General features: G+C 33.2%; 1 protein-coding gene across 1 annotated transcript in view; it reads left to right on the top strand.

The window, feature by feature from the left end:
- The window catches only part of Faf2 (Fas-associated factor 2), a 46,727-nt gene extending 32,322 nt beyond the window's left edge, over positions 1–14,405 (top strand). Inside the window, exon 8 of the mRNA XM_067115993.1 lies at positions 5,806–14,405. Within this exon, the coding sequence (XP_066972094.1) occupies positions 5,806–5,941 (136 nt within the window). The 3' untranslated portion in view covers positions 5,942–14,405. The remainder of the gene's footprint in view (positions 1–5,805) is intronic.
- The last annotated feature ends 216 nt before the right edge of the window (positions 14,406–14,621 follow it).

Below are 14,621 nucleotides of genomic sequence, written 5' to 3' on the forward strand. Positions count from 1 at the left end.
TTTTTAGGAAGACCACAAACTATCAAACATTTTTTATCAAACACTGCTACAGACTGCAGCTGGTGTACAGTCAAATGTTAGTTTGCATCAGAGAACTTTCTGTGTAAATATTTTAGCGGGACGAACATCAAACTGTTAGTCAATATTTCCAGTCTAGCCAAACATTCTTAAATTGTTTAATTGTATGATCGTATACCATGCTGGATATACGTTTGATAGTGCGAGGCCTGCTTTACATGCATCGCTGGGACTGCTACTCATAAGTGCTCCCAGCTGTACAATGTTTTGTAAATTTTTATAATTTTTTATAGTTTACTTATTTTCATGATTTTTTTCACTACTTTCGTAAATGTGGATTGTCTTAACCCTTTCCTGCCCAATTGACGTCATATTACGCAATAAAACCCCTACCCCCTTCTTGTCTGACTGACGTAATTGTACGTAAAATTTACCGACATTTTTCGTGCGTGTGGTAGGGGTAAATTTTTTTATTTTCGGACAGTTGGTGGTTTCCATAGGCTAAAGCATACCTTGGACCGTGTAACTCAGGCATCGATCACGCCAGGCAAGCAGTGCCTATACTGCGCATCGCAATTCCTGGCATAGTAAATTTCCTACAATGAAATCAGCTGATCCTACCCACGTTTTCTCTCGTATCTTACATTTTTTTATAAAATGTAGGATTACATTATTGGAAACACTCTGTTTGGTATCCTCTATTTTCTATAAATTTTTAGTTCCTCTACTGTGCATGCGCAAATCCATGGCGTAGTAAAATTCTCACAATGACATCAGCTGATCGCACCCACGCAGGCCTGGCAGGCCACACTTCTGTCAGAGACCATGCATACGAGGCTGGGTAAACACGTGTGGCTGTTTACATACAGCGACGTCAATCGAGAACAGTTTCCAATATGCTTTTCGCAAAGTTTTTCTGGTAAAACTAGCGGAAATTTGTTAGTGCATCACATAAGGGACGTCTGGATTTTAGGCAGGGCTCTGAATCTCATTTTTCATTATCATATATATCGATATTTAGAGAATTTTGTTGGCTTTCTCATAAAAATAATTCATTCACCCAACTGTTATAGCTTTTGAGCTACAAACGATAATGTTGACAACGGTAACACATTTTTTTTTTGTTTCGAACAGCTTATAACGTCAAAATGAAACTGTTGCTGTTACCAAAGCCATTTTCTTGACTCTCACTTTATTCCTCAACCTTTCCTCTACATTTTTGTATATTTACAAAGTAATTTCTATGAAAAAATCCGAGGTAGGGGTCTTCAAAAAAATGTCTAGCGATAATTCTCACCGTATGCCTGGCGGCGTGCTCTGTTTCTTACCCACTTTTCTATCAATTTTTCACCAACTGGACTTATTCGTTTTCATTTTTTTATATGTCGATATTTAGAGAATTTTCTTGGCTTTCTCATAAAAATAATTCATTCGCCTAACTGTCATAGTTTTTGAGCTACGAACAATAATGTTGACAACGGTAACTTTTTTTCGTTTCGATCAATTTATAACGTCAAAATGAAACTGTTGCCGTTACCAAGGCCATTTTTCTTGACTTTCCTTTATTCTTCAACTTTTCCTCTACTTTTTCGTATATTTACAAGGTAATTTCTATGAAAAATAACCGAGATAGGGCTCTTCAAAAAAGAAATTTTTCTAGCGATAATTCTCACCATAGGCCGGGCAGAGCGCTCTGTTTCTCACCCTCTTTTCTATCAATTTTTTCACCAACTGGACTTATTCGTTTTCCATTTTTTATATGTCAATATTTAGGGAATTTTATTGGCTTTCTCATAAAAAATTATTCATTCGCCTAACTGTTATAGCTTTTGAGCTACGAACGATAATGTTGACAACGGTAACATTTTTTTTCGTTTCAATCAAATTAATCAAAATGAAACTGTTGCCGTTACCAAAGCCATTTTTCTTGACTCTCACTTTATTTGACAACTTTTGCTCTACATTTTCGTGTATTTACAAAGTAATTTCTATGAAAAATAACCGAGATAGGGCTCTTCAAAAAAAAAAACTTTTTCTAGCGATAATTCTCACCATACGCCGGGCAAATCGCTCTGTTTCTTACCCTCTTTTCTATAAATTTCTTCACCAACTGGACTTATTCGTTTTTCATTTTTTTTATATGTCGATATTTAGAGAATTTTCTTGGCTTTCTCATAAAAAATAATTCATTCGCCTAACTGTCATAGTTTTTGAGCTACGAACAATAATGTTGACAACGGTAACTTTTTTTTTCGTTTCGATCAATTTATAACGTCAAAATGAAACTGTTGCCGTTACCAAGGCCATTTTTCTTGACTTTCCCTTTATTCTTCAACTTTTCCTCTACTTTTTCGTATATTTACAAGGTAATTTCTATGAAAAATAACCGAGATAGGGCTCTTCAAAAATATTTTTTTCTAGCGATAATTCTCACCATAGGCCGGGCAGAGCGCTCTGTTTCTCACCATCTTTTCTATCAATTTTTTCACCAACTGGACTTATTCGTTTTCCATTTTTATATGTCAATATTTAGGGAATTTTATTGGCTTTCTCATAAAAAAATTATTCATTCGCCTAACTGTTATAGCTTTTGAGCTACTAACGATAATGTTGACAACGGTAACATTTTTTTTCGTTTCAATCAAATTATAACGTCAAAATGAAACTGTTGCCGTTACCAAAGCCATTTTTCTTGACTCTCACTTTATTTGACAACTTTTGCTCTACATTTTCGTGTATTTACAAAGTAATTTCTATGAAAAATAACCGAGATAGGGCTCTTCAAAAAAAACTTTTTTCTAGCGATAATTCTCACCATACGCCGGGCAAATCGCTCTGTTTCTTACCCTCTTTTCTATAAATTTCTTCACCAACTGGACTTATTTGTTTTTCATTGTTTTATATATCAATATTTAGAGAATTTTGTTGGCTTTCTCATAAAAAATAATCCATTCGCCTAACTGTTATAGCTTTTGAGCTCTGAACGATAATGTTGACAACAGTAACATTTTTTCGTTTCAATCAAATTATAACGTCAAAATGAAACTGTTGCCGTTACCAAAGCCATTTTTCTTGACTCTCACTTTATTCTACAACATTTGCTCTACATTTTCGTATATTTACAAAGTAATTTCTATGAAAAATAACCGAGATAGGGCTCTTCAAAAAAACTTTTTCTAGCGATAATTCTCACCATACCGGCAAATCGCTCTGTTTCTTACCCTCTTTTCTATAAATTTTTTCACCAACTGGACTTATTCGTTTTTCAATGTTTTATATATCAATATTTAGAGAATTTTGTTGGCTTTCTCATAAAAAATAATCCATTCGCCTAACTGTTATAGCTTTTGAGCTACGAACGATAATGTTGACAACAGTAACATTTTTTTTCGTTTCAATCAATTTATAACGTCAAAATGAAACTGTTGCCGTTACCAAAGCCATTTTTCTTGACTCTCACTTTATTCTACAACATTTCCTCTACATTTTCGTATATTTACAAAGTAATTTCTATGAAAAATAACCGAGATAGGGCTCTTCAAAAAAAACTTTTTTCTAGCGATAATTCTCACCATACGCCGGGCAAATCGCTCTGTTTCTTACCCTCTTTTCTATAAGTTTTTTCACCAACTGGACTTATTCGTTTTTCATTGTTTTATATATCAATATTTAGAGAATTTTCTTGGCTTTCTCAAAAAAAATAATCCATTCGCCTAACTATTATAGCCTTTGAGCTACGAACGATAATGTTGACAACGGTAACATTTTTTTCGTTTCAATCAAATTATAACGTCAAAGTGAAACTGTTGCTGTTACCAAAGCCATTTTTCTTGACTCTCACTTTATTCTACAACTTTTCCTCTACATTTTCGTATATTTACAAAGTAATTTCTATGAAAAATAACCGAGATAGGGCTCTTCAAAAAACTTTTTCTAGCGATAATTCTCACCATACGCCGGGCAAATCGCTCTGTTTCTTACCCTCTTTTCTATAAATTTTTTCACCATCTGGACTTATTCGTTTTTCATTGTTTTATATATCAATATTTAGAGAATTTTGTTGGCTTTCTCATAAAAAATAATCCATTCGCCTATCTGTTGTAGCCTTTGAGCTACGAACGATAATGTTGACAACGGTAACATTTTTTTTCGTTTCAATCAATTTATAACGTCAAAATGAAACTGTTGCCGTTACCAAAGCCATTTTTCTTGACTCTCACTTTATTCTACTACTTTTGCTCTACATTTTCGTATATTTACAAAGTAATTTCTATGAAAAATAACCGAGATAGGGCTCTTCAAAAAAACTTTTTTCTAGCGATAATTCTCACCATACGCCGGGCAAATCGCTCTGTTTCTTACCCTCTTTTCTATAAATTTTTTCACCAACTGGACTTATTCGTTTTTCATTGTTTTATATATCAATATTTAGAGAATTTTGTTGGCTTTATCATAAAATATAATCCATTCGCCTAACTGTTATAGCTTTTGAGCTACGAGCGATAATGTTGACAACGGTAACATTTTTTCGTTTCAATCAATTTATAACGTCAAAATGAAACTGTTGCCGTTACCAAAGCCATTTTTCTTGACTCTCACATTATTCATTAACTTTTCCTCTACATTTTCGTATATTTACAAAGTAATTTCTATGAAAAATAACCGAGATAGGGCTCTTCAAAAAAAAATTTTTTCTAGCGATAATTCTCACCATACGCCGGGCAGAGCGCTCTGTTTCTTCCCCTTTTTTCTATCAATTTTTTCACCATCTGGACTTATTCGTTTTCCATTCTTTTATATGTCGATATTTAGAGAATTTTGTTGGCTTTCTCATAAAAAATATTTCATTAAGCCTGACATTCATAGTTTTTGGGTTCTAACGAAAATATGAAAATAAGTAAAGATTTTTTTTTTTCGTGAAATAACTCACATTTTTTGTATTTAGAGGGCTGGGACTCTTATTCTGACTATTCCACCATAAAATATAAACATTTAGAAAAAGGACAGCAAAATGAACGTTTTTGGCATAAAATTTCTATTTTTGCTGAATTTTCGAAATAATTATTTTTTCGCACTGTCGAAGCGCTCCCAGACACATCGGGGCTCATGTGCCCTCAGTGATGTGATAACTATACAGATATGAAAGGGTTAAGTTGTACCCGTAGTAAGTCAATGCCTATATGTATTAGTGAAGAATTCTAAGTTCTCTATCTTATCAGAAAAGGTGCCATCATCATGTAGAATATTAAATAGAAACCAAAATCTGTCATTGATTCATTCAGTGAATTACAATGTAAAAAATTTGTTGAATGGGATGGTGACCATCATGAAAAATGGCTAGTATGTTGGTATTCCAAGTGGCTAAGACATTATTCTTTTTAGAGTGACCCCTGTAAAGTGTTTTGAGGCATCTGAATGGTCGTATCAGTTTTCTTCCCCTTCAAAAGTCTAAATGTGGGCAAGAGGCCAGAAGTTTCCTTCGGAAGTGCCATTTCTGTAACAGCTGACTGGTTTTCTTAAATGATCAGTGCTCTATTTATGCTGGATACAGTTGAACAGGCAAGAGTGTAAACTAGGAGCTAAAGCACTACTACTGTTGCGCTTAGGCTTAATTTAGAATCATCATGCTTTGGTTTTTTTCTAAGGTAGGCACACCTTGCATCTGTTGCTACTGGTAGCCACATCAGAGAGAGAGCACATTATACTAAGTGGCTGGCTTTCTTATAAGTAACAGGCTTACTTAATTTATAAAGAGCCTAGTTGCTTGACTGCTTAATTCTTTTTCAGGTTCCAGGTTACAACAAATTTCCCAAGGCAAGTTGTCCCATGTGAGCCTACTGAAGCAGGTCCTCAGCCTCCAACATTTAAAGAGTTTAGTTTGCCTCGCAGAAGTATGCTGTTTGTCTCGGATTTAGATGCATAAACGTATTCTTGAGGTATGGTGTATTCAGTATTGTACAACTGATTGTATTGGTTTTGTAACTGGAAGATATGTCTTGATATATGAAGTTGGTTAAGTGATGAAATTTTGTATGTTTTGTAAAGTGTGAGGCTGTTTTTATTTTTTCTTACTTTTCATTTCAAAGTAGTTACTTGGTTAGTTTATAAAATTTGCAGTGAGGAAGTATCGTGGAAAGGTAGCTTTGCTGCCTATAGTACATGCATTAATGTTGTTGCACTCTGTATTTATTTTTACATGAAATGTAATATGAAATGCAGTAGAATCTCTCAATATTAGACTTCCAGTGATAGATAGATATGTTAGATAACAGCAGTGTCTACTACTGGGCAAGCGGGTATGGTAAGATATCTCCCTAAACTTCTGGATGGGGCAAGATGAAACTGGTGTAATTGATCAGTGTGTATGGAGTGGGAGAAGTAGAGGCTATGGCTAGTCTGTGTTTTTGTCATGTAACCTTTACAGTACCACTTTGTCCAGGCATTCACTGCTTATTATCTATCTATCAACCATTATAGTGCTGTGAAAATCAGTTGTTGGATTGCCTGTATAATTTTACAGTACAGAGCAACTTTTATTTTATGCAGCCTTTGTTATTGTTGTATCCTTTTGATATTGTTTTTTTCATTTTTTCTTTTTACATCTACACTTTATTCCTTATATTCTTTGTATGTTTATTCTTACTGTAATGAAATAATATTGTTATTTTTTTGTTTATGTAGTCCTCGTTTTTCCCTATTGGTGGCTTTCCTTCTGCAGGTAGACTGTGCAGTATCTGTCCATAGGGCATAAGGAAACACTTGTAATTTAATTTCTGTGATCCCACTACCCATGTATAAATGCTGGTCTTAATTTATGCTTATTCTATCTGTGATCAAGCTGAGCTGATATCTAGCCAAGACTGAGGTTTATTGAACTAAAAGATTATATTTTTAACGGCCTTTGTATTCTTTGGACAGACACTGCATAGTCCACTTGCAAATGGAAAGCAGTCAGTAAGGAAAATTGGAGAACAATTGATATAAGATAATGCAGCAGAAAGTATATAATCTTAAACAGGACTACCCTCTCAGTAGGATTTACTAAGATATTATTATTATTATTATTATTATTATTATTATTATTATTATTATTATTATTATTATTATTATTATTATTATTATTATTATTATTATTAGTGTAAGACATTTCGCAGTTGAAGGCTTTCATAGAGTTTGCCTTGTAATTAAAATAAGTGTAAATTTTTAGTTTTACACTTTGTTCTCTAAACTCTTCAGTGAATGCTAAACCATTTTCTGGATCCTTTCAGCCAAACTTTACTTGCTTTTCAAATAGCATTTCTCCTTATAAACAGAAATTATGCAATATTGTGCCTGTCCCAGTGGAATTGCTGATTGCAATAATTATTGGTCAATCTCCATTTCTATGGTGCTCTCTAAGGTTGCTGAAAGTTGATTATAAAGTCGTATGTTTGTAATGAATTTAGACTATATAAACTTTGTAACTTAGACGACAGGAGCTATGGCTGTTATCTCATTCCATTTATTTTATTTTTCTCAGCAGTCAGAAACAAAGATTTGGTATTTTTAAGTGAACCAGATCTGTTTTGTTTGAGGTTTCAATGGACAGTGTTCTGGGACTTCTTTTTGGGGAGGTTTATTGTTTTTCAATGATAGTGATTGTTGGTTTAGAAAAGAAAGTAGTACATTATGCATTAATGCTACTCTGTATATACAGTTAACCTCTCCCAAGTAAAATGGAGTAGCTGCTATCCTTTACAGATATCTAAGAAGGATAAGTAAAGAGTGTTAGCTAGTTGTTTGTGGGGCTGAACTCTAGCTAAATTAAAACTTGATTAGTTTATCTTAAAACTTGCTTTTGCTCCTTGAAGTGCTTTGAATATCTAACAGTGTACTTTATGATTCTGAAGATCTGACAATACTTGATGTTACCCTATTTAATCTAATGCTGCCTGAAAACTTGGTGTTATTCATAAGATGTTATGAATAACTAGAAGGGTTGGTTGGTATTATTGCCCACACTCTTTAGATTTTTTATTCAGCCATTGTTGGAACATTCTGTTTAGATGTTCATAGCCATCTATGATCTTCATCTCCTAGACAAGACTGCTTAAAGTGGATTTTTTTTTTCTAAAATGATGATTATGATTTTGACCATCACAAGAGTGTGCTGTTTGGCCCTCTTACATATAGTACAACAGGGAACTTTCTTTAGTGCTGCTTGTGTATTTTGCTGAGCACCAGCATATGTATTCTTTTTAGGTTGTGTTATCAACCTGGTACCAGAAGTCTTTAGTTCTTTTTGCTGTTAAATTATGAAATTGTCCCTCGGGGCTGTTGACCCCAATGATCATAGGTTTCGAAACTTCTGGAGTACCTCCTTAAGTGCCATGCATCATTACCCAAGTTTTTCTGACTTATATTTGTTATTATATTTATAATTAAGGCCATTAATTTGTCATGTTTTATGAAAAAAATCTCACAGAACGCATTCCCAAGTACAAATAGTTAACGTTTCAGACTTACAAGTTAGAAAATGGTGTCCCATAAAGAAATGTTTAAAGTAGCACACTGTTCAGTTTAGGACATTACTAATCAGTTACCAAGTGGAATTAAGTTTATACATGAATTACTTGCCTTTAGTACATTCTGTCAGAGCTATGGCACACCCAGTGCACTCTTGACACAAAAGTATATAACTGGGTTATGTCAATAGGCTTGCAATTTTCTGCTGAAAAACAAAAGTAGCAATGTTTTATGTTCAGAAATAGAATTACTGTATAACAGTGATACCTGAAAAAAGAAACAATCTGAAACCAATTAGTTAAAGTAAAATTCTTTGGGGTAATCCTCATTATTTGAACTAGAAAATACACATTGCAAACATAAAGGCTGAAGTTAAAATGTGTTAAGCCATCTAATAAAAAAGATATCACAACTTGTGGAGCTGGCAGATCAACCTTGATGTTATGCAAAGCAACTTTTGTTTTTTCTTGTATGGACTATATAAACTTGATATATGGCTAGGGATTAGACACAGTATTGACTTAGTTCCAATTCATGATGGAGTCAGCTTCACACTTGAGTTTTCAAGTTGTTTTCCAAATAAATCCTCACATGTCAAGAGTGGTTAAAACACACACACACACACACACACACACACACACACACACACACACACACACACACACACACACACACACACACACACACACACACACACACACTCTCTCTCTCTCTCTCTCTCTCTCTCTCTCTCTCTCTCTCTCTCTCTCTCTCTCTCTCTCTCTCTCTCTCTCTTTTAAAGTAGTAACTAGATGAATTACAGTAGAAATCCAGGTAGACAGGTCCCATAAATGGTATGCCTAATTAATGATTGTGAAATGTATACACTGCCATAAAGCCCTTTAAAAAAAATGAGGTTTGTTAATACTGTAGTATGGTTAGAGTTTAGTTGTTCTTTTCGTTTAAATGCCTGGAAGAGCATGACATTATGAGGAATAGATTGAGGAAGAAGAATTCAAGCATTTAAGTTCTCCAAGGATAAGAAAGTTGATATTGTGGCTCTGTGAAGTATAAGTAAGGGTTGGGTTCATCTAAAGCTTTTCAGTCAAAGACATTTTAAAAGCAGTCATTCGTAACTATTCATTGTTAGAATCAACAGAATTTTTTGTCAGTAAATGTGAACCTAACATGTCATCCAATACTAGAACTCCCCTTATCTTTTGATTATATATAAAACTCATGCTTGAATACACCTTTACTCTATCCACATATTTTGAATATACCCCTGATCCTTATAAGCATCATACAGAACAATATATGAGGAGTAAAGGCCCAAATTACCATATACAGTATACTCGTGTAACGCGCGATCTCGCATATCATGTGACCCTCAAGTTTTCACCTGTAAAAAATGGTTTTATCTTGTATCTCATGTATCATGCTAGGTCCTTTTTTGAGAGACCAACGTACAATAGACTAACCTCTTTTCCTACAGCTCTTTATCCCATCTTCTAGTTAAAAAAGTAAAAGAGAATGATAAAGGTATTGTTAGTAATGTTATACTTGTTGCGTAAACGTGTACAGCCCTAAACAACCGAACGAGAAACAGCTGTTTTGCTATGAACAGCTGAATTGGATAACAACAGGTGTTTTGCTTGCATTTCAACCAATGTATAATAGTATATAATTAACGTATTTATGTTACAAATGATGTTTAGTAGAATAGGACTCATATATTTTTACATTACAGTACAGTACAGTACTGTATACCCTTATTCATTACGGAGAAAAGATTGGCAAGGAAATATACTGCTATTCAAGCTGCAAGTTGTAGCTGAAGCTGAGAAAACAAACAATGTTCAAGCTGCTAATGACTATAAATTGTCATGCATCGGCAACATGGATGAAACTCCCCGTAACTTCAATAAGCCATCAAACTCACTGTAAATAAAATTGGAGAAAAAAGTATTTTAATCAAAACTGCTGGGCATGAAAGAACACATTTTACTGTTGTTTTAATGTGTATGGCAGGTGGGATGAAACTTTCCCCTATGGTTATCTTTAAAAGGAAATTGATGCCCAAACAAGAATTCCCGAATGGTATTGTTGTTTCATGAAAACCTAAACAATGCAAATGGCACATGATTGCTACTGGTTCTTAGCCACGTAAAGTAAGTCTAATCTTCGGGCCAGCCCTAGGAGAGCTGTTAATCAGCTCAGTGATGTGGTTAAACTAAGATATAATTAGCTATGTTTGTATTTAATCTTAATATGTATGAAAATACTGTACATACAGTACCGTTGGATACAGTGAAGTAAAGCATAACTTTTTAAAAGATCCATGAAAAATATGCATACTGTATTCGTTATGTGTATTATATAATACGATGCTAACGTGAATGTTACATTATGCTAATTTTATATCTCGTGTATGATGTGACACCCTTAAAATTAGCTTCAAAATTAGGTCTTCAAAAGTCCCATGATACACGAGTATATATGGTATGTAGTTTACGTAGATGTCTCCAAATCATCGTTTGGTGTAGGATTTGCAGCAGTTTTGTCTAACAATATAAGCCGTCCTGTTTACATAGTTATGCTTTAGTTTCCACAGCAGAACTGTCTGCATTATGTTCAGCTGTTAAATTGGTAAAAACATTCCACTGCAGAAAGTTGTCATTTTCAGTTTGTCTGTAAGAGGTTTAAGGAGCCATTCAAAATATGTCTTAAAAGTTTACTTGTCCAGTAGATAAAGTTTTCATATCACAAATTATTTGAAGCCACTGTAAACGTTGGTCTGTGTTAGGTCCCTGTAGATGTATGGATTAAATGAAATGAAGGTGCTGATGAAGCAGCTAAAGTTGCAATTATAGGACTAGATCAAATACATCTGTTCCATTTAGTGGTTTATTACTATCTGTAAAATCATCATTTTCAGTGTATGGCAGTTTATTTAACATTGAAACAGACAGTAACATTTGAAAAAAAGAGTAAGGCCTTTGGTGGAATGTGGTGTTCATTCTAAATAGATTGCCACATTGAAGTAATATTATTCTATCTCATAATTGGTCACATTCATTTTACCTATGGCTATTTGATTAATAATGTTCACGAATCAGTCCCAGAATTCAGAACGTGTATAATTAAATATATTTTATGATATTGTCCAGTTTTCAGCAACAGCATGTTAAGTTTTGTAAATTAATCATTGAAAATTTTGTGGGAATCTTTCAGCATTTTAATTTTATCATATGATATTTTAGGGAGTATTCAATAAGATCTAATATATTTATTAAGAACGGACCCTTCAGGTCAGCACTATGAAAGCCAAGAATGTTATTTTGGTGATATCGTTAAATGGTTTATTAATTGTAGTGATAAATCATTATTGTCTCATTTTCATATATTGGAATTCTGTTATATAGAAGCTTGCTTTGCAAGCTAAATGCATTTTATGCTTGTTCCATAAAAGATTTTTACTAATTTTGAAAAGTAATGATGATGATAATAATAATGATAATTGAAGTGTTTATATAATAGAGGAAAAAATTTGAATAACAATGATAAAAATAATAATGATATTTAAAGTGTTTATATGGTAATGGAGTATGTTTTCAGATACCCAAATATCTAGAGTGGGGTCTGTTATTGGGAGATTCTACTATGTGCATAATGGAAACATTCTTTAAAAAAGCAAATTCTTAAAGTTCTTAAAGTCAAATTTTTTCAAATATTGACTAAGGAAAATATTAGGAAACCAAAGGATGTTATTCTTATGGTAGATTTTTTATACTGTGCTGTTGATCTTTGTAAGTATAAATAAAATTTACACATTTGTTTATATGCTGAAAAACTTTGTGACTTGTACTGATGAAATATGTTTCATATTGTAATTTATGTTTTATTATTTCTAGCCTCAGGAGTAGTTTAGTTTTTCAGTCAGTGGGCTGTTCAGTTGTCTGTCACCAGTGTACATTTTGTTTTATTTTTCTCTTCATTACAATGTGGTTGATTTTTGGGGGTATAGGACTTAAGGATTCTCTGTTCAGAGATTCATAATTATTTTGAAATATGACTTCTGAAGACACAGATTCAGTAATAAGCATCTTATTTAAGGCAAAATGTACACCAGTGGTACATGGACAGGTTTAAAAATAAGTAAGGAAAGAGGGAATATGTCATTCATGGAGAATGAATCCCACTAGATGTGATTCCCATAGTTATTAAGTTTTATTGTACGGTACCTCATTTCCTGGCTTACAGAACAATCAAAGAATTTGTGTCTGCTGTAGAATATTGAACTGGACTATTAATGGCTTTTTTTTATATTGAGCAAATTGAGTTTCAGGCTTTCCTCATGGAAAATATGTCTTTCATTCATATGTTAATTGAAATTTGTGAAAGGCTTTACATTTGCTGCATGATGATGATAGTAATAACAGAGTTTATATCTTGGTACCAGAGATAATAGGAATTTTAAATTTAGATAATATCCTTAGGATCCTTCATTTAAAAAATTGAGTGCATTATGAAATATATAGATTATTTCACATTTAAAACTATTTTCTATTATTTTTTACAAAACTCTCAGACTTGGCTTATGTCCAGAGTATCCTCTGCATCAGGGGTTGGATAACAAAGATATTTTATGTTGCAGTTACTAATACTGTAATATTCCAGTTTTAGATAGTTAAGCAATGCTGCTAATAAAACATCATATGAAAATTTATGTGATGGGTTTATATATCTGCTTCTTGAATGATATATAGATAATTTTCCATTTTTCTGGCTTCAAAAGTTCTGTTCTTTTTAAGTAGGGTTTCAAATCTACTGTACCACATGATATGGAGGTATATGTGATCTTGGGTCAATACCTCATGATAAAGATGTAAGCTAGTTTAAAAGTCTCTCAAAGATGCCATTCATTAATTTAATATCGGAAGGTGAAAACAGCCCTTAAGTAAAGTTTGAAAATTGATAGTGTATCACCAGTCAACTCGTAATATGCAGAAATGTACTAAAAGTTGATAATCTCTCGTGTATTAAAAACAGATGGCACTAAAGACCATTCTTCACAGATTAACAAATCTCAGAAAAGAAAAAGTATTGAGGATTTTTATATAACTGGCTTTGTAAGATATAAAAATTATTACATATAGGAAGTTCAAGAACCTGGCTTAGGGTACAGCAGGAATTTTCTGTCCATCCTGCTGCTATAATCTGTTGTAGTGTATCATATAGCTGTGCTTTTACAAGACCTTCCTATCCTGCTTTATGACAGTACAGTACAGTCTTTGGTTGTTCACAAAGGATTGCCTATATGTGAAATATTGTTGAATGAAGTTTCTGTAATAAAATTTGTAAATAACATCATTCACCTGTAATTGATAATACATGGATATTTAATTAAGATTATGATGTAACAATTTTGATTCAGTAATATCATGGACAAATTTGTTTTTTTCATTTTCAGTTGAAATGAACTAAGCTTTGTCTCTTCGCATGTAACATTAGTGGTAAATCTGTTTTTGAAATGTATAGAATTACAAGACTTTTTAATGTTATGTATTTTTGTTATATTTGATATCAGTGGCTTGTTGTTAAGGAAGCAATATTCCTGGATATACAGTGATTAATAGACACTGAGTGGAGCTCAGTAAGGGAGAGAATATTCTGTTTTGCTTTATATCTGAATCACTGATGTGTTATTATTGCAATGGTTTGAATTTATATTGAGCAATTACATTTCCTATGCATACATGGTCTTTACATGGTCTGTTTTCTTGATGGCAACCTCTAATGTGTTGATTTGCAAGTCTATATAGGCAACCTCTAAATTTTTTTTATATGTTATTCAAATCAAGTCTATATTATTATATTTAATAATAAAGGTATCTGTGAATTATCATATATGGCATGCCCTATGACTGGTCTGTTTACAATACAGTTTGGTCCTCTCTGTAAGTTGTCAATAACACACAGACCCTACGACGTATGAGTTCATCTCTCTCTCTCTCTCTCTCTCTCTCTCTCTCTCTCTCTCTCTCTCTCTCTCTCTCTCTCTCTCTCTCTCTCTCTCTCTCTCTCAATGACCAACAGCTATAAGTACTGCATTATAA

This window comes from Macrobrachium rosenbergii, chromosome 14 (genome assembly GCF_040412425.1).
Source record: "Macrobrachium rosenbergii isolate ZJJX-2024 chromosome 14, ASM4041242v1, whole genome shotgun sequence".
Taxonomy (NCBI): domain Eukaryota; kingdom Metazoa; phylum Arthropoda; class Malacostraca; order Decapoda; family Palaemonidae; genus Macrobrachium; species Macrobrachium rosenbergii.